General features: G+C 39.0%; 5 protein-coding genes across 5 annotated transcripts; 3 read left to right on the plus strand and 2 right to left on the minus strand.

Moving 5' to 3' along the window:
• Positions 1–912: 912 nt before the first annotated feature.
• Positions 913–4,023, plus strand: LOC130386069 (putative gustatory receptor clone PTE03). Its single transcript, XM_056594852.1, has 4 exons — positions 913–1,331; positions 1,559–1,785; positions 2,180–2,308; positions 3,944–4,023. The coding sequence occupies exons 1-4, from the start codon at positions 955–957 to the stop codon at positions 4,021–4,023; spliced, it is 813 nt and encodes a 270-aa protein (XP_056450827.1). The 5' UTR covers positions 913–954.
• Positions 4,024–5,093: 1,070 nt separating this feature from the next.
• On the plus strand, positions 5,094–6,035 carry LOC130386070 (olfactory receptor 5F1-like). Its single transcript, XM_056594853.1, has 2 exons — positions 5,094–5,444; positions 5,574–6,035. Exons 1-2 carry the CDS (start codon positions 5,094–5,096, stop codon positions 6,033–6,035), a joined length of 813 nt encoding a protein of 270 aa, XP_056450828.1.
• A 5,977-nt stretch (positions 6,036–12,012) lies between these two features.
• On the plus strand, positions 12,013–13,892 carry or6at1 (odorant receptor, family 6, subfamily AT, member 1). The gene is made up of 3 exons (XM_056594854.1): positions 12,013–12,165; positions 12,538–13,200; positions 13,731–13,892. The coding sequence occupies exons 1-3, from the start codon at positions 12,013–12,015 to the stop codon at positions 13,890–13,892; spliced, it is 978 nt and encodes a 325-aa protein (XP_056450829.1).
• A 1,894-nt stretch (positions 13,893–15,786) lies between these two features.
• LOC130386073 (olfactory receptor 1N2-like) lies at positions 15,787–16,713 on the minus strand. The gene is made up of 2 exons (XM_056594855.1): positions 16,363–16,713; positions 15,787–16,233 (listed from the first exon to the last, which is right to left on the minus strand). The coding sequence occupies exons 1-2, from the start codon at positions 16,711–16,713 to the stop codon at positions 15,787–15,789; spliced, it is 798 nt and encodes a 265-aa protein (XP_056450830.1).
• A 2,830-nt stretch (positions 16,714–19,543) lies between these two features.
• Positions 19,544–20,503, minus strand: LOC130386074 (olfactory receptor 5AR1-like). Its single transcript, XM_056594856.1, has 2 exons — positions 20,153–20,503; positions 19,544–20,023 (listed from the first exon to the last, which is right to left on the minus strand). Exons 1-2 carry the CDS (start codon positions 20,501–20,503, stop codon positions 19,544–19,546), a joined length of 831 nt encoding a protein of 276 aa, XP_056450831.1.
• Positions 20,504–21,110: the final 607 nt, after the last annotated feature.

Raw genomic sequence — 21,110 nt, forward strand, 5'->3', positions numbered from 1 at the left:
AATGATCCGACAAGGAAAGACAAGGGCTTAAATACCAAACACACACAGGGTACGCGACGAGGAACAGCTGAAACACATTAAGTAGTAAGTAAAACAGGAAACACACCAAAACAAGACAAGGAAACAGACAGACCATGACAAACCCAACCTCAACACATGACCCTAACCCTAGCCAAGCCCGAGCATACGCGATCTTATTGGATGATGGATCGGTCGCTGCCTGAAAAGTTGAAAATTTTTCAAATTTCTTGACGGAGCCGACGGATCCGACGGATCCAACGGAACGGAGGGATCCACAATGCATTGCGTCTCCGCCCCATTCAAGGTCAATGGGATCCTTCCGTTGACGGATGCAGTGGGCAAGAGGGGTAACCCTAACACAAGGCCCTAACCCTAACACCCTAACACACAGCAGGGTCATAGTTTAAACTTCATAATTCGAACTTCATGCAGCAGAGCACAACTTTGAACAAACAACGTCCAGGCCTCATCATCCACAGGCCAATGCCCACAGGAACAGGAGACACGTCCAGGCAGTGCCAGAGTCTGCCTGTCCCCTCCTGTCTCTACTGGTGCCACTCCAGAGCCCACAGCCCCATGTAACCCAAGGTTCACTCCAGAGGGTTAACCCAGATCAGCAGTAGGGCTGTACATCTCTGTAGAGACTAGCTTTAGCATAAAATAGACAGTCACAATCTGGGCAGGATATTGCTTCAACTCCACAGGTAACACACACCTCTACACTTCCACACTTGATCACATGATCGCAAATCTACTAACTGCATCCATACACAAAATGAAATGTGATAACCTGCAAGTTTTTGTCTTCTTTAGAGAATTGTTTGAGAATGCAATAACACATTATAGAATATGGTTCTGTAGCAGTATTTTTTAAATACCAGCATCAGGAATTTAAAACAAATATATTGACTTATTGTTTACATTTTAGTTTGGATGGAGAACTTAACCAAGCTTACACCTCTGAAGCAGCCAATTGTGTTTGAGCTAGAGAGCTTTGAGGTGCCCCCAGACCAGGCTCCTGTGCTCCTCTTCCTGGCTCTTTTCAACTACATGGTGGTGCTTCTGGCCAACGGGCTGGTGATGAGCATCATCGTGGCAGACAGGGCCCTGCACAGACCCATGAATGTGTTAATCTGTAACCTGGCAGTCTGCGACCTGCTTGGAGGCACTGCTGTGCTCATACGGCTCATAATGTACCTCGCCACCGGGCAGAAGAGGATTGCGTATGGCGAGGCCATTGCCCAGGCCTTCGCGGTACACACCTACGGAGCTGCTGTTCAGACCATTTTGGCCACTATGGCTTATGACAGGTGTGAAACTGTATTAATATGATTTTGATATGTGAGTGAATACGAGTATGACCTGATTCTTGATTAGCTCCTTTCAATTGATTTAGGCTCATGATTAAGCAATGTGTTAATGTTACCTCCAACTGCGTATTAGGCACTCTGCAACAATTCCTCTAAACAGGTATTCGCAGTGTGTCACGTTTCCTCCCTGCAGCTGTTAAGCATTGTGTAACATTTCCTCTATGCAGGTATCTAGCAGTGTGTGAGCCACTGAGGTACCATGCCCTCATGACGCCGGCTAGGCTACTCTTCTCTTGGGTCCTGGCCTGGGTGGTGGCTCTGCTCTGTATCGGTGTGCTCTTTGCCTTGAATGTGGGAACCCCCTTGTGTGGTACCGTCATCAAGCACGTCTATTGCAGCAACCGCTCAATTCTGTACCTGGCCTGTGAACCGACGCCAATAAATAACATCTATGGTCAGTTTCAATGCGGAAATTAATATCTTTTTGTGGAATATAGTAATGGTAGAATGAAGAACAACAGGCATTGTTTACCAATCATTTATAATTATAAATTAATCTAAGCCATAATATTGTTTTATAGGAACATATAATATGCATTACGGTGATCACTGTCAAGGTATACAATAAGAGTTCAAAGAAAAAAAGTTAAAAAAAAAAAGTAAAAAAAAGTAAAGAAGGGACTGTAAATATGTCAAGAGTTGTCCTATATCTTAACAGTAGAGAGACACACATATCATTGGTATTGGTGATTGTCTATCCTAAAATCAAAGCAGTAAATACCAAAGGAAAGCATTCCATTGTGAGGAAAAATGTACAAATTTTAACAATTTCATAATTTCTTCCCTAGGTTTGGCCATGTCTTGGTCTTTAAGTACAGGAAGCTTCCTTGTCATCGCTTTCTCTTACATCAAGATTCTGCATGCCTGCATAAAAAACAGCAATGATGGCACCATGCGGAGGAAAGCTTTCCAGACCTGTGCTTCTCATCTTGTAATTTATTTGATTCATCAAACTGGCTCTACAATCATTATTCTGTCCCAAAGGTTCACCTCAGCATCTCCAAATCTTAAGAAATTCTTCAGCATACTAATTATTATTATCCCACCTGCTGTGAACCCTGTTATCTACGGCCTTGTTACGAAGGAGTTACGTACCAGCCTACTGAAACTGGTTAAAACTAAAGTCCAATCCAGGACCCCGTTCAGTACATCATAATTCATAAAATAAATAATGCATTCACCATATTTGTAAGGACAACAATGTATTCATGCTGAATATAATATCAGAAACATTGTGGCAAATTTGGGAAGAATGTATATTTATGTATACTTATAAGTAAAATCAATCAGGTAGTACAAGTTATGCTATAGCAATATTTATGTATGTACGTCATGTAAGTCATAATATTTACTGGTGATTTAATTTTTTTTATAAATCTTATTGCCCTGTATCTTATGGTGCATTCAAGGCCACCCGTAACCCGTGTTTTCGCAACCTTCTAGCTGTGAAAGTGCCCTGGAATGGCAGTCAAAACCGCAACTCACTGCCCGTAAACTCGTACAGAATCGATGTAGGCCTACTCCCAGTTCCAGCTCGTAACTTACGGGCTAAAAAGTGTCCCTTAAACGCATCATTACTCCCAAGTCATTCTGTTCCCCTGTTGTGTTTGCATAACTTCCTGTAGGTCTGGGACCCACATGTTGATAATTTAAGTAATTTTTTAAAAAATCTTTTTTCATTTTCATCCTTTTAAACTATTGATGTACTAACACTTCAAAAAAACGTTAAAGCAGGATTCATTTGCATGATTATCTTGTACAACAAAATGCTTAAATAAAATAAACCTTTGGAATGGATTTCTTGGCGAAGCAAAGCAACCATAAACTTCCGGTTTGCCCCACAGAAACACGTTGGCCTAGTCTGTCCCACAGAAGAAGAAATGTCCAACGCGGGTCACTGGACAATCGAACAGTGGAATTCATGTTCCTGATTATCCTATTGAAAAAATATGGATTCAGAAAATTAACCATCCAAATAGATTTTTCGGTTGAAAAAAGGCAAAACGTTGCTTCCCAAAACACGTTATCCTAATCCGTCCCAAGGAAGATTAAATTTCACCCCTGGGTGAAAGAACATCAGTTACATCTAATAACACAAAAAATAGCAGCTCGGATGACGTAAGTTAAGGATGTAACTATGGATCTGTGAGACCGAGGGATGACCAACTACGGTCTATAAAGGAATGAGTACATCGTTCTGCCTACAGGCCTACCGAGAGGCCTGTTGTTCGTGCCCTGGTGGAAAGCAGAAATGGCCGAAGCGTAGACTATCACCGTACTAACCGCCTTGCCTTGGTCCAGCTGGGTCTGCAAGAAACGCAGCACGTGAGGCACAGGGCAAGCCGCTGCTGGCTCAATATCCATACTCTGGCACCAGCCTGAGAAAATTGTCCATCTGAGTGCATAGCTGGCTCTAGTAGATGGAGCCCTAGCGTTGTTGAATGTCTCCCGAACAGACGCATCTAAACGCTCAGTGACGGGCTCTGTACTGGCCAAACCCAAAGGCGCAGGGCGACCGGGTTCCATATCTGCCCACCTGCTTGTGCCAGCAGGTCTGCCCTGCTCGGCAACTGCCAGGGTCTCGCTGGCCAACGTGGGGCAACCAGCAGGACTGTGTGTTGGCCCTCCTTGATCCTCTGCAGAACCTGAGGGATGAGAGGGATCGGAGGAAAAGTGTACAACAAAACTAAACATCCTACACGTTCACTGACTGAAGATAACAAAATTATATAATGCACATTTATTGCTAGAAGTGTTATCAAGGCGCATTTTATCTCCGAAACTACCTTAAAATGTTGCTTTTTCCACGTCGTTGAGGTTGGAGATCAGGTTATGTAGTTTGCATTGCTAGGGTAACTTGAATAATGAGGAAGAATTGGTATGTTCAGGAAATAAATATTTATGTAGTGCCTGTTACAGTTAAGGCTGTAACAGGCTTTTTTTTTTTCAAAACGATTTATGATGACTATATGCTCTGTAAGGTGACCTTGGGTGTCTTGAAAGGCGCCTCTAAATTTAATGTATTATTATTATTATTATTATTATTAAGGCGTCTACAGTAATGACGTCTAAATGATTATTACTGCAATAACAATAACAGTACTGTGATTATTACCATAATAACATTTATTCCAATTTGATGGAACTGTGATTCAATGTGCAGTAAGCATACTGTGGAATGTTCTAAAGCAACCCTGGTTCTTTTTTTACCTTTCATAATGCCACGTGGTGTCTTGTAAGGTCAACCCCTTAGATTGATTGAATGATCCCTAATGATAAATAAAAAGAAAAAGGACGACATTGGGAGTATCCCAGGTGTTAGCCTGGTGTGCAAGTGGTGACTGCAACCGATGACTTCAGTAATTGGGAGGCAAACAAGAGGAGGTACTATGAAATACCAATTTCATATTACAAGTAGACAAGTCGATCATATTTATACCAATTTTATTTATATTATATATTTACTTATTGTTAAGATGCCTTTTTTAATTATTCAAAAGAAATTGTATTTTTTTATTATTATTGTTGAGTAAATAATATAAAATAATAATGAACAATGCAAAATTACGTTTTCTGATTAAAATTGTATTATCAATATTGGCATCTTGTAATTAGTGATGAAACATATCCATTATGGTCTTATTATTGTCTTACCTCTACAATAACTACCCAAAACTTTATTTTGCATTTGGTTTCAGCTCAATGGAAAACTACACATACAACAGTTACATGCTTCATTTGGAAGGGTTACAAGTGACAAAGGACACAATGTACCCTGCGTTCATCTTCCTGCTGTTCGCCTATCTTTTCATCATATTTGTGAATGTGGGCATGGTAGTAATAGTGTTCATTGAAAGGACCCTTCACCAGCCTATGTATTTCCTTTTTTGCAACCTGCCATTCAATGACATATTAGGTAACTCCATCATGGTGCCGCGGCTGCTTGCATACGTCTTCGTGCCTCCTTCTGAACGCTTCATCAGCTACTACGAGTGTGTGGTCCAGGCCTTTACCACACACATGTTTGGCACAACTTCCCACACCATTATGATGATCATGGCCTTTGATAGATACGTGGCTATCTGTGTTCCCTTGCGCTACTCCACAATAATGAGTAACAAAATGGTAATTAATCTGACTGCTGCAGCATGGGGAGTTGCGTTTGTTTTTGTGTCAGTTCTCATAAGTCTTACCGTACGACTCAACAGATGCAGGGATGTCATTGAAAATTTTTACTGTGACAACGCTAGCTTATTTAAGCTTTCCTGTGACAGTGTTTTTATTAATAACGTGTATGGCCTCACATTTACTGTGCTTCTATTTGTTGGATCTCTTGGCAGCGTGCTCCTTACCTATGCTAAGATCACAGCTGTCTGTTTGTCAAGTAAGAACAAGGCTTTGAATAGTAAAGCCTTAAAGACTTGCAGCACTCATCTGTGTCTCTATTTGCTCATGGTGATTAGTGGTTTCATACCTATTATCCTCCACCGTTTTCCCAAGTGGACACATGAACGAAAGATTGCATCGATCTTGTTCCATATAGTTCCAGGCTGCCTCAACCCAATAATTTATGGCTTTCAGTCAACAGAGGTCCGAAAATTCTTGTCCAATGTGTTGCGGTCCAAGAAAATGTCATCAGTGTGAGGTTGTAGTTTTTGTTGTTGTAAATACCAATAGCGGTAATAAGAAAGTGAATGCTATCCTCACTTCCTATGGGCCCTTATTTGTACCTTGCATATTTTTTTACTCATGTATTTAACTTGTTATATACTTGTTATTATATAATAAACATGCATAACACAACATAATTGTCCCAGTATATTATTTGCATTTCATGCTGTGTTAACCATCAGGTTTCTCGGATCCATAATCTCAGAGAACCTTAAGTTGGATTGATTAACTAGTTTAGGAAGTCCAAGCCTCCTCAGGAGATTCTGATTCATTTTTAATTTGCAATAATCAAGTTCTCTGCACAACCATCACGGTCTGTTTTGGCCAGCAATGATGCAGTAACAGACTATAATGGACAGTCAGGACCATAGAAAATGTCTGAGTCAGGAGCACCGTACACGATAATCAGACACAAGAAAGGTTTCTTTCCACAGGTCGTCGCTCTAGTGAGCACTTTAACTGCCATTGACTGTCAGTTACAGTCCCCATGCAAATAATTATAACACCATCAGCAAACGGTAGACACAAATTCAAACTTATATATGTTGTAGGGTTAGGGTTAGCCCCCACCCTACCGTTTAAACACAATTTTTTACATATCATTGAAAAATATGAACCAAAGCATGCTGTTTATATATTGTATATTGTATACATAGGTATACTGTCATGTCAACCAACCTTGTTTAGATAAAATAACCTGTTAATCATGTCTGACATCAGCATCTTTGCACTCTGCACGCTTGCAACAAACTCAAAGCATAGACTTATGCCCGTCTACTCTCATATATTTTGCAGAAAATATGCAACAGCGACCACTGGGGTCACACTCTACGATGGGTAACAGATTACTGTGAAGCTCCGTCTGAGCTGCGGTTTATTAAATGTCCGAGTTAGGGTCAGGCTCCCCGGAAACCTATACTATAACGCTACGATGTGTGGCACATTTCATATACAACATATAACAGTCACACAAGTACGGTACTAAATGAAGTTCCTTAAAGTCGGAGTGGGACCATGAAGATAAGATCTTCTTTATCTTTATTGCAGACTCATATAGGTCCATATACAAGACAATACAAAAGACAAACTAAAAATAGAAAAAAAAAACAACAACAACAACAAACAAATAAGAAGCACAACTAAAAAACATACAGACACAAACATACAGACACTCTCTCCAATGCTCTCTCCAAGTGTATCTGATGCTGCTTATCTTAGGCATGGTTAAAGTCATTATGATTTCATTTTTTGAGTCCATCAATCTCATCATAAAACTGTACATCAGATTCCTGAGCAATGCATTTAAAGTGGGAACACCACTGTTTACAAACAGTTGACTGGCACTTGTGCACCTTGGTAGCCTCAGCAGAATTCTAAGAGCATCATTATACGCCACTCTCAATTTGTTATATTTACTTTTACTGTATCTGCACCACAAGTGGGCAGTATACAGTGGAGTAAAATAAGCTTTAAAAAGGGAAATCTTAACATCATCAGTACACATATGAAATTATTGTGACAACATGTTAGCTTGTGCATATAATTAACAGTATTGTCTCTGAACATCATCATCATCACTGAGGTCGTCCCTTATGATGTGACCCAGATATCTGACCTTATCTACAACGTTAGCCGCGTTTACATGGCACATCTGATCCGCATAGATTTCTATGCGGCATAGATCTGTTCCTAAAATGTGTTCCGAATGTACTGCATACATGGCAGTAACAAAAGTGTCCGTTCTGTCTCTCGCGCACACCTGACACATCTCTGGACCGGCGGCGACATAATGGATCTCTTATCACTATCTGGGATTTTAAATTAGATTTTAATGAAAGCACAGCAGGAGAGAGCTTTTCTCTGCCTGCTCCTTCAATTAAGAAGGAGGACGACAGCGCAGCAACGTCAATTTCTCGTCAGATCTTTATATTTACCCTAAGCTCCGCCGCAAACAAGAGGAATTTGGATGCGAGTCCGCAGCCAAGACTGGTGGGAGAGACTGGTCTTACGGGAATTTAGTGACCAGGAATCCTCGAAGGTCCAATTGCGAACTACTGCAGCTGCCATCTCTCTAAGTTAAGAAGTATTTTAACGTTCAGCCTGCAAAAGTACTAGTAGTAGCCTACTCATTTACAGTTATCTCGGACGAGCGCGGACACTACGATACGCGAACACGTCATTAATAAACACCCATGTGTCCCGTCGCTTAGCAACCGGCCAAGCTTACAGTAGGGCCGAGCTCTCTGAGTGGCCAACGACGTGACTCGCCGTGTAGGTCGCATTGATTGTGACGCGAATGCCACAGTGGTACAAGCGGTAGTCATGCTAGGTCAGTAATCGTGAAGGCCAGCGTTCGATTCTCTCCACGGACGGTCATATTTTTGCTCTTTTATTCAAACTTATTGACGCAGTCGGCCTCTTTCATTTTAACATTTCTGTATGATTTAGTACGATGGTATGATAATTATACGACGTAATGACGGGCTGCGACGCCTGGCTGGAATCGGCTGGCTGGCTGCGACGACAGGCCAGCCACGATAAAAACGACAGTGTTACCCCCCATGTTTTAATTGATAAATATCGACAGTTAACCCCTTATCTTTTTTTTCATGACGACCAATAAAAAACAACAGTGTTACCCCTTATGTTTTTTTTTACAAAGACAACAGTGTTACCCCTTATGTTTTTTTTCATGACGACCAATAAAAACAACAGTGTTACCCCTTCTGTTTTTTTTCATGACGACCAATAAAAAACAACAGTTTTTTTGACAAAGACAACAGTTTTACCCCTTTTTTTTTTATTCATGACGACCAATAAAAAAACAACAGTGTTACCCCTTATGTTTCATTTGATAAAAACGACAATGTTACCCCTTATGTTTCATTTGATAAAAACGACAGTGTTACCCCTTATGTTTTTTTTCCCATGATGACTGATGAAAAACAATATAAAATACCCCTTATATTTTATTTGAGAAAGACAATTTTTTTTTTTTAAATATGTTATTTTTCATTACGACCAATCAAATACGACAGTGTTACCCCTTATATTTTATTTGACAAAGACAACAGTGTTACCCCTCATGTTTTTTTTCATGACGACCAATAAAAAACAACAGTGTTACCCCTTCTGTTTTTTTTCATGACGACCAATAAAAAACAACAGTGTTACCCCTTATGTTTTTTTTGACAAAGACAACAGTGTTTCCCCTTATGTTTTTTTTCATGACGACCAATAAAAAACAACAGTATTACCCCTATTTTTTTTAATTAATAACGACCAATAAAAAAACAACAGTGTTAACCCTTATGTTTCATTTGATAAAAACGACAGTGTTACCCCTTATGTTTCATTTGATAAAAACGACAGTGTTACCCCTTATGTTTCATTTGATAAAAACGACAGTGTTACCCCTTATGTTTTTTTTCCCATGATGACTGATTAAAAACAACAGTGATACCCCTTATATTTTATTTGAGGGACAATATTTTTTTTTTAAATATGTTTTTTTTCATTACGACCAATCAAATACGACAGTGTTACCCCTTATATTTTATTTGACAAAGACAACAGTGTTGCCCCTTATGTTTTTTTTCATGACGACCAATAAAAAACAACAGTGTTACACCTTATGTTTTTTTTCATGACGACCAATAAAAAACAACAGTGTTACCCCTTATGTTTTTTTTCATGACGACCAATGAAAAACAACAGTGTTACCCCTTATGTTTTTTTTCATGACGACCAATAAAAAACAACAGTGTTACCCCTTATGTTTTTTTTTTAAAAAGACAACAGTGTTACCCCTTATGTTTTTTTTCATGAGGACCAATAAAAAACAACAGTGTTAACCCTTATGTATTTTTTCATGACGACCAATAAAAAACAACAGTGTTACCCCTTATGTTTTTTTTCATGACGACCAATAAAAAACAACAGTGTTACCCCTTATGTTTTTTTTGACAAAGACAACAGTGTTTCCCCTTATGTTTTTTTTCATGACGACCAATAAAAAACAACAGTGTTACCCCTTATATATTATTTGACAAAAACAACAGTGTTACCCCTTATGTTTTTTTTCATGACGACCAATAAAAAACAACAGTGTAACCCCTCATGTTATTTCCATGTTGTCCAATAAATAATGACTGTGGCACCCCTGTCAACATTTTTGCGGGGATCCGAACTTGAGCTTTTCAGAGTGTTAACCTCCGAACTTAACAATGCACCATCAAGCCACTGAATAAATTCATCTCAAAGGTTATACTTGTCTTTATAATTCACATGAAATATAGATAAGATTCTTCCAACAGATGACAGCGACCAGACTTGAACCCCGGTCTCCAGGGGGTTAGGCAGAGTGTACTCCACTGCACCACTGAGGCGATGACAATACATAATAATCAATCATCAATAAAGAGGATATACATGATATTTAAATGTATGTGTGTATTTCTATTATTTCCCTTATGTTGTTTTTTTTGACGACCAATAAAAACAACAGTGTTACCCCTTATGTTTTTTTTCATGACGACCAATAAAAAACAACAGTGTTACCCCTTATGTTTTTTTTCATGACGACAAATAAAAAACAACAGTGTTACCCCTTATGTTTTTTTTCATGACGACCAATAAAAAACAACAGTGTTACCCCTTATGTTTTTTTTCATGACGACCAATAAAAAACATCACTGTTACCCCTTATGTTTTTTTTCATGACGACCAATAATGCCTTAGCATTAAGTGGTTGAGACGCTATATACTGGCAAGACGGACACTTTTAGGCCTTTCCCCCAAGTTGAAGCAAGAAATCTCTCTCTCTCTCTCTCTCTCTCTCTCTCTCTCTCTCTCTCTCTCTCTCTCCCTCTCTCTCCCTCTCTCTCTCTCTCTCTCTCTCTCTCTCTCTCTCTCTCTCTCTCTCTCTCTCTCTCTCTCTCTCTCTCTCTCACACAAACACATGTCTGTAATTGTGTTACTTATTCATTTTGTGAAAAAACAACAACTGTTACCATGACAATAGACATTTCCCCCATTTAGTTTCCCTGTATGGTAGCCAGGGTCATTAAAAGGTCCCTAAAGCCTCTTTCACCAAACTGGGTATAATTAGCATTAACTAATATAGTGGGTGTGATTTAACGAGATTGGGGGTTTGGAGGTGGACTTGATCAAGGCCAAATGTGTATTTAAGATTAAGTTTTCTTTTGGCTAGTTGTGACTAGTGAAATTTCACCAAGCACTGCAAAGCAGTTGATCGCTCAGGTAGGATCTACGGACAAATAATATTCAATTACTCCACATTGCATGTATGTAAAGATAAAGTTGGAGTTATCTTTACATACCGGCAATGTTGTCTACATACCTTATACAATTGTATGCCTCCTGACTTGTATTCTAAGATGTATAGCAATCTTGTTTATTTTACGTATTTGAATGGAGTATATTCTTTTTAAAGTAATTATTATTCCTGTTCCATGCATGAAGAAAATAAGTTGTTATATTTCACATAAAGTGACTTGTGATGAGACTGTTATACGTTTTGTGTTGTAGGTGTTTACCTGTCTACTGAGTAGAATGGACCTAATGACGTTTGAAAATGTACAAGGCAGCCCTACTGGTAAGTCGAATACTGAATATAGGCCGGCCAACTAGATAAACTAGTATATCTACAGTGAGTTCAGTTTGAAACTACATTTCTATGTATGATTCTGTTACTACACCATTTCATTTTTACTAACAATGTTTACTCAATTAAAGACCAATCAATTGCATACGGTTCTGATAGTTGTATTTCACTCCCAAACTCAAAAATATATATAATATCAATCAAGTTGTATCATACATGTAACAGTTTCCTGCTGGTATATACATTGTTTTGAATGTAATGTCATTGTTCACTGTGCCCGCTTCTTTAGATGTCCATGGGAGCTGGGCTGGCGGTCAGAGAGCCATGACTCAGAACGGCAGCCGGCCGCCTGAAGTCCTGTCCTACTTCATTATCCAGGGCCTCAGCAATCTTGGGGAGACCAGGATCATAGTTTTCTATATCTTCCTGGTGGCTTACATCTTCATCCTGGCTGGAAACAGCATGATCATATTCATGGTAATTCATTTCTTATTCCCATGTTGAGCTGCAAGTCATCATTTATATGCAAAAGTATCTTCCTCAAGTGCACGATAATATATCAAATAGTTCTCTCATGAGCCTCGTTTGTATCATCTATTTGATTAAATCTGTCTGCTCTGACATTCGTTCACAATTTAATTTTTTGCCCCTTATCCAATGTTGCTGTTATCTTGCTGAAAGTATTTTGTATATTGTATATTCCAAAAAGATATATGTATTATTCAAAAGATAGGTTTAACATGATCTCTAGCATTGTCATTATAAAGGGATTTTAATTAATTTGTCTTTCTTCAGGATTTATCCTGATCTCAACAGTTTTTTTTGTCTTTGTTTGCCATTTGTATGCAGAGTTTGACCAACCCGAAGCTCAGCTCCCCTATGTACTTCTTCCTCCACAATTTGTCCCTGGTCGACATCCTGTATACCACAGTCACCGTCCCCAACATGCTCTCTGGATTAATGACCAAAACCCACACCATCTCAGTCCGTGGCTGCTTCGTCCAGATGTACTGCTTCATCCAAATGGCCGTCACCGGACGGGGCATCTTAACGGTCATGGCGTACGACCGCTACATGGCCATCTGCAACCCGTTGCACTACACGGCGGCCATGACCAGGCCCTTCCGCTGTGTCCTCATCGCAGCGGCCTGGGTCTTTGGGGCCATATGCAGCCTCCCCGGGACGGCCCCTTCCTGGAACAAGACCTACTGCGGCCCCAACATTGTGCGCCATGGCTGGTGCGACCCGTCATCCGTCAGACGTTTGGTCTGTGGTGACACCTATTCAGACAACATTCTCTCACTCTCCTTTGCCTTGGTGGCTCTACTGCTCACCGGAGTGCTTATTGTGACCTCCTACATTTTGATTGGCTTGTCGTTATCCAAGATGAACACGGCTGAAAGGCTCAAGGCCTTTGGTACCTGTGCTGCCCACCTGACTGTAGTGTCCATCTCCTACGGCTCGGCCTCCTTTGTTTACATATCTTACCGTGTGGGAAACTTCCCTGCAGAGGTAAGCGGCGTTCAGTGCGTTCCTTCTGCTGTTATTCAGACTTTTTTACATTTTTGACGAACGCCTCACCATTAAGTTGGTAGTAGTCTCATATCTACCATCTCCATATTTTTGCGAGCAACTCAGAGATAAATTGTCTATAACTTGTAATATGTGTATACATTTTATGTATATTTAGCATGGAGCAAACTTGCTTCAGCTATCTGCCTGTTTAGACCAAAAAGCACAAAAGATAGAAAATTAGCGTATCATGAATACAACTCAAATTGTTTCTAATTCTAACATTCTAGTTTGGTTGAGTATCCAGCCAGTTCAACCTAGTCAGCTGCTGCAATACAGACCACATCACCCATGTCCTTCCTTTCAATATTTTAATGATGAAAAATGTAATTGAGCATCTAAGTAAGTTTCAAATCAAATTCTATCTATATAAATCCATTTAAATATGTATTTGAATAACTTTATTCAATATAGTATATTCAAGTGCTCATGAACTATGTGATTTAAACAATGAAACTACTATATTTCAGGTCCGCATCATTGTCTCTGTTTTGTACACGGTGCTCACCCCCTTCCTCAACCCGGTCATCTACAGCCTGAGGAACAAGGAGCTGAGAGACGCCATCAAAAGCACCTTCTGCAGGCGTCCTGCGCTAGCTGCCAAAAGGCTAATCAACACAGTCTATCCCTGAACTCTTATACTAAAGTTGTGGCCTAAACGTTTTTCCCTGCTGCAAACTGCAGCAGGTTGTACATTTGACTTCATCCGGTTATTCTGCAGGTTATTATGAAAACTTTTATTGCACAATTCTCTTGTAGAGCAAAATTGTTATAATACAATTATTATTGGCCTTTATAATGTCGGCCTGTTTGAATGTGTGCATATCCAAATGTAATGATGTATATGAGGAAGAGGATTCATAGCTGATTTGTTTTGGCCCTTTTTAGATCTAAATACAGTTTTCAGTGTTTTTTCAGTAGCCATTGTTTAATCAATCCATGCATGCGATTTAATCAGCGAGCACTCAACTTCATCTAAACAAATTGTTAAATGTAAAATTATTATATTGTTTTCACATATGTATTTCATGTGAAAATTACACATTAACTTCCAATTAATCTACTTTTGTGAAATGATCTCACAGATTTTGCTCCTGTTCCTATAGTTCCTGTTTTAATTAATTAACACCACCTGTGTAAATCCAAAATGTGCTTTGCCTGTTTTTGTGGCAAGTTAATTCATTATTAACTTGTTACATATTGCAAACTATCATTTGAACTGTTTTTATTTCTTATTCTATCGCGTTATGTCTCATTTGTGCTTGGTTTCAAATCTATATGTTCACTGACATGCATGGCATTATATGGTGAAATAACACTCTCTCAATAAACTATATTCAAAGGTCCTCCTCATTTCATGCATAATAATGACAGGGATTTTGCAAGTAATCCTGACAGGGTGATTCAAATATGATTGGAAATAGTGTCTATCATTTTAAACCTCCATTATACTGTGTGAAAGTGACCAATGTAACATAATTAGTCAGCTAACAAAGCAAATACTAAGAATGGTCTTGATGCAGGGGGCATGTCAAAAACCCAAGCTGATTGGATACAAGGGTTACATGAGACAGTTTGCTTTGTAAAAGTTTGTTTGTCTATACAAACATTTTGGAAAAAAAATTAACTTACCGCTACATCCTATAGTTTTTACTTTGGAACAAATTTATTCAAAATCAGAAATTGTATAATAGGCAATTTTAATGACTCTTCTTAAATTACATCTCTGATTCAGTTAACATTAACATTTATACAGGTTCCATTTTACCATAAAAAATATCGAAGTTGGCTATAATGTGATCAGCAGTAGTGGCACTGGCAGAATGGTCTGTGCAGTGGTTGTTTTTGATGTCCGCGTCCAAAAGAGTGTTGAGCTTATTAGACTCAAAGTATTACATCAAGCTGGGTTGGTGTGTGGATCTCAGTTTGAGGTTGATTTTGATGTCTGTATCCCAGAGAGAATTATGCTTCCGGAGACAGTCGTTTGTCTAGGTAGGAGCAATAGTCCCACAATGCTACCGCCAGGTCTGCACCTGGTAGCCTACTACTATTTCAGGTTCCAAAACTGGTATTACAAGAGTGTATTCCTCGCTGTCAGAAATCCCTTCAATATACACAATTTGACAAAAGCATTTTTAAGACTTACCATGACACAAAATCAGCAGGTTATGGGCTCATGTGTGTGTGATGGTGTGTACGAAAGCAACAGCACGCAAAAGCGTAAAAGATAATAATGCATACGTTCCCCAAAATACAGATGATATTTATTGTTAATTTGCATTTAGCTACAAACCACACATGTAATTAAGTATGATTCATGTGTTTGTCAACTTTACCTTTACCAACTTCACTGTACTAGGAACTCAAACTTCGATCATATGTTAGAATATGAATAATTTTATTGTGAGAGCAGCTGGTTCTGTAGTGGTATCATAATAATAGCATACCTATTATGGTTACAAGTTATTGGTAATGTCTTCCACGTGCAATTCCACCAATTTAACTATCTGCTTTTTATAAACCAATTTAGTTGTGATTAAACAAGGCCAAGATCTTGTGTCTTATCTGTTTTATTTGCAGCCCATAGACGACAGTGTTGAAAGCAGGGGGAACCAACATGATCACAATGGACGCCATTTTCCTCTGCTCTGATAACTCAGGGAAACGATGCAGAGCCACAAAGCTGAACCCTGAGATCATCATGATGAGGTACACCGTGAGGTGCGTGGAGCAGGTCTGCAAGGCCCGGCTATTTAACGCCCTGTTGTTACTGGTTATGCACACCATGGCAATCTTTAGGTAGGTGAGCAGTGTGCTGCCAAGTGAGGACCCTAGTAGGACAACAGTGTACCCAAGGCCGTAAATATTATTGATCGCCACATTCTCACAGGAGAGTTTGAACAGAGATGCATTATCACAGAATGGATTTGTTATCGTGCTCCTACAGCGAGACAGGCGGGCAGTAAGACCGATGAGGATGCCTACTAGCAATATGATGACACCCCATGCAAATACACTCAACTTCAACACCATCTTGTTTGTCATTATATCTGAGTAATGCATGGGGTTGCAGATAGCTACGTATCGGTCAAAAGCCATTATCATTAGAACCGAGAGATAAGTGCCTATGTGAAGATGAAAGAAATATGCTTGGAGTACACACCCCATGTAAGTAATGTAGCGCTCTGCACTTTCTGTAAATATGTCACTTATCAAGCGAGGTAAAATGGCCGTAGCACCGAAGACATCATTGATGTTTAGATTGCAGGACAGCAGATACATGGGCTGGTGAAGGCTTCTCTCCACTGAGATCAGAACTGTCAGGCCAATGTTGGACACCATGATGAAGATGTAGACGGCCAAAAGGATGATGAAGACAGGAATGGAAGACTGTGGGGTGACCTTTAACCCCTCTAGGAGTAAGACATCTCCAATCCATGTCTGGTTCTCCATACTCAGGCAGCTGGTCAGAATCAATCAAAATGTGAAATACATCTGCCTATCGTCGGCATGAACATGTAAACACTTCCACACTCACGGTATAGTGTCACGCTGTCTGTGTGGGGGGTGTAGGGAGCTCCGTCTTGGCAGCGCGGGATATTGACAGCCACCTCCAAAAAAGGGTTAAAGGTTCAGTCTGGCATCTAGTGGAACAGACCTGGCAGGAATGGAAAATAATTATGTTTTAATTTAATTATAATACCATGAAAACAAGTACCACTGCGCTATTGTCACCTTAGAATGAGCCCTTTGTGTCTCCATAGGGAGCGGGTCCTCTCCCAAGGCAGCCCACCATGTTGCACGGCCATATTTCTACAGTAGCCCAGAATGGACAAATGGCTCCAGAGAGTACGCCTTTAAAGAAATGACTTAGACTTTGGTTGCATGTTATCCCAATGGATACAAGCTTTTTATGATACTTTATTAGTACTGTCAGTGTGTAACATTATAGCCTAATGAGCGATGTTGTGTATGAAACGTGCCACACATCGTGATGTTATACTGTGTGATTAAGAAACGCAACCCTCTCTTGACGAGGACATCAAAGGCAGCCTCTGCCCAGATGGCGCTGCACACATCCATACACACCAATGGTGTGATAGTTAAGTGTCTGAAAAGATTAACCCTCCCTCTGACCTGCCTCATATAACAAGTGAAGCCCTCCTTTCACAACAAAATATCTGTATTTATCTGTACATATGTGTTGGGAGGAATCACACATTTTTGTCCGTTTGCGGATTAGGGGAATTATGATGATGGATGTGCATTCTGTCATACATCATTTGTTGAGATAGAGGGATAGAGGCAACACATAAAATAGTGCTATTTTGAGTATATTTGTAGTGGGAGCTAAAGTTGATGCATCCGTCCAATTTTGTGATATATTGTTTATATGTTGATTTGGGACGTGTGCATTTCGGTTGACAGACCAATGTGAGTGAGATGGAGAATGAGATGGAGAATTTCAAATCATGAAGACGAGTTCACTTTAGTGACTGATGCAATGGTTTGCCAACCTTCAGTTAAACCCATATAATCAAAGTTTAGATGCTTAAATTAATTAATTGTACATGACCACTAAGAGATAGAGAAAACAAATTAAAGAGTGCCATTTAGAATTTTTTTGTAATAGGAGCTTAGATTGATGCATTCTTCAAAACCTTTGATCGATAATTGATGTGTTTGTCTGGGATGTGTACGTTTCGGTTGACCGACCTATGTGAGTGAGATGGAGAATGTCAATGGCATGGAGACGAGCTCCATTCACTGACAGGTGCAGTGACGTATGGGTAGACAATATTTTTAGCATGTAAATAATGTGAAATCTAAATGTTTAATTTATAATAACCCTTATTATAAATGCATATTTAACAAGATTAGACACAAAGTGGCAAGTTTATATGAATAAATGTGTGCAAATGAATTCATAAGGCTGGCAGAGCATATTCCAACCCCATATCCTAGCAGTGTTAAAGCCTAGTTCTACTAGTTGATCTAGACAGGGCAAATATCTTGTATATCATTGTTGTGTAGACGGACAGTGATCAAAATATAATTTATTCGTCAGACACACAATACGTCATATAATATGAGCAACAATTCATGTAGGGTTAGGGTTAGGGTTAGGGTCATGTAATAGGAGCAACAATTGCATTGCTGGAAATAAAATACATTCTCAAAATTGCACAATAAAAAATAACAATAGTAATAATATAACATATAAGCATGACGGCAAAATAGAAATGTGACAAAAGGAGAAAAATCATGGCAGGCTGCACATGTAGTTAACTAGTGTATGATGTATGTCTATGTGTCTGTGTATGTCAGCTTTACCTTTCGTGATTGGAACTCCAACATCAGTCATATGTGAGAGCATGAATGCTTTTATTGTTGGAGCAAAGGTCCTAAAGTTCTTACATCATCATGGCATGCCTTTTATGGGGACGCCTCTAATCTGACAAACAAATGTTGGTTTTGCACAACAATGAAGCTTTGGTTGCTATGATAATTAATCTTTGCAGTTCCTATTATTAACAGATTTCTCAGAGGTCTGACCAGTATGTGCATAACTGTCACTTTCATCGTTTGCACAACTTGCACAAAGGTACATCAACATTTTGAACTCCAAAACCCAATTTAAACATCAATGATTATACATGCTGAGCACCAAAGGCAATAATTGTAATAATCAATTCAGGAAAAAACATTACTCTTGCGTCTCTTTTCTCATGTTTTTATTATAATCTTTACATTATATTTATTGACTATTATGTTTGTTTTTTTGACATTTTGCAATTAACAATACATTGCATTGTATTGCTTTCTCTTATCTGTAAAGCACTTTGGGCATTTATGCTATCACCAAGATAACTCCTAAACAATTTCTGGATAATTATTCTAGATTAATTTAACACTTCTGCTTGTGTTAATGAATTTGTGCGCTTATTAATGAATTAATATATTATCATAGATGTACAAAATGTTGTTCCACTGTGCATTCAAAAAAGAGAAAATAAAATGGTAAATACATTAGTAATTATCTACACTTAATACATTTCATACAGTACGAGCCAGCCAGAATTTTCTACCGTAAGGCTAAGCAACCTGAAAATTATCAATGCACACTTACACACAATGGATGCAGCTCAAACTTTGAGACTGTGTAATGATACAGCAAGACATTTGTCTTTGGTACTTCACATGAAGTGCCATTTTAAAAATCTAAGTAGTTTATTACCAAATATTAATCTAAGAATGGAGTTAATTTTGCTGGTTCAAATGCCTATTTCGAATTCGTAACAAGTGATAATGTAACTATATTTTTATTAAATAAGGTAACAATCTTCTGCCTTATCTGTTTTATTTGCAGCCCATAGATCACAGCGTTAAGAGCAGGAGGGACCAACATGGTCACAATGGAGGCCCATTTTCTCTGCTCCGATAACTCAGGAAAACGGTGCAGAGCGATTGAACTGAGACCTGACAATATCATGATGAGGTATAGAGTGAGGTGTGTGGAGCAGGTCTGTAAGGCCCTGCTGTTTAATGCCCTGTTCTTACTGGTCAAGCATGCTATGGTGATCTTTAGGTAGGTGAGTATTGTGCTGCCAATGGATGAACCCAGTATGACAACAGTGTACCCAAGGCCGTAAATATTATTGATCAAGACACTTTCACAAGAAAGCTTGAATAAAGAGGCATTGTCACAGAATGGATTTGATACCATTCTCCTGCAGCGAGACAAACGGACGGAGAGGCCTATAAGGATACCCACCATGAATATAATTACGGCCCATGCAAATACACTCAATTTCACCACCATCTTGTTCGTCATTATGTTGGAGTATTGCATGGGTTTGCAGATAGCTACGTATCGGTCAAAAGCCATGATCATCAGTACTGAGAGATAAGTGCCTATGTGAAGATGAAAGAAAAATGCTTGAACGACACACCCCATATAAGTAATGTAGCGCTCTGCACTTTCTGTAAATATGTCACTTATCAAGCGAGGTAAAATGGCCGTAGCACCGAAGACATCATTGATGTTTAGATTGCAGGACAGCAGATACATGGGCTGGTGAAGGCTTCTCTCTACTGAGATCAGAACTGTCAGGCCAATGTTGGACAGCATGATGAAGATGTAGACGGAAAAAAGGACGATGAAGACAGGAATGGAAGACTGTGGGGTGACCTTTAACCCCTCTAGGAGTAAGAAATCTCCAATCCATGTCTGGTTCTCCATACCCAAGCAGCTGGTCAGAATCAATGTTAATTATAAACATGAACATTATTAAAAAACATGTACAAATAATTATGATGTTGTAATGAGTAATATTATACCGACTTACAATTGTTTTAATGTTGTTAACATGAATTCCTATTATATCAATTAAAAACTGCTCTAGTCAAAATTTTACAGTTGTAAAGAGAGAGTGGAGAAAAGTCATAATTATCAGGTGCCAAGATACATAAGTCCTATCGTCGCCTTTTGACAGGCAAGATGGATTCTCCTGACCAATCAGATAAGAGCTGTACTGATTGTTGATAAATGAGCAGATTAGGTTTTATCTATAGTTACAATTTATAAAAAATTGCATTTATGAAATACGTAGTGGTAGAATGTGATTTTTATTTTGGTTAACAACATATGAAAAAACTTTTTAGAGGTTACTTTAGTGACAGTATCGCCTTGATCTACAAAATAAGAGCTATTCCTTTTGAAAGAAAAATAAAATTATTTATTTCCATGTTTTTCAAAGCTACAGGGAGCAACTGCAGAGGGGTGGAAGTGCCTAGGACTGGTTAAACATGAATGACATAATGTGAATTGACAGGACATGGCATTAAGA

The sequence above is a fragment of the Gadus chalcogrammus genome, chromosome 7 (assembly GCF_026213295.1).
Source record: "Gadus chalcogrammus isolate NIFS_2021 chromosome 7, NIFS_Gcha_1.0, whole genome shotgun sequence".
Classification (NCBI taxonomy): domain Eukaryota; kingdom Metazoa; phylum Chordata; class Actinopteri; order Gadiformes; family Gadidae; genus Gadus; species Gadus chalcogrammus.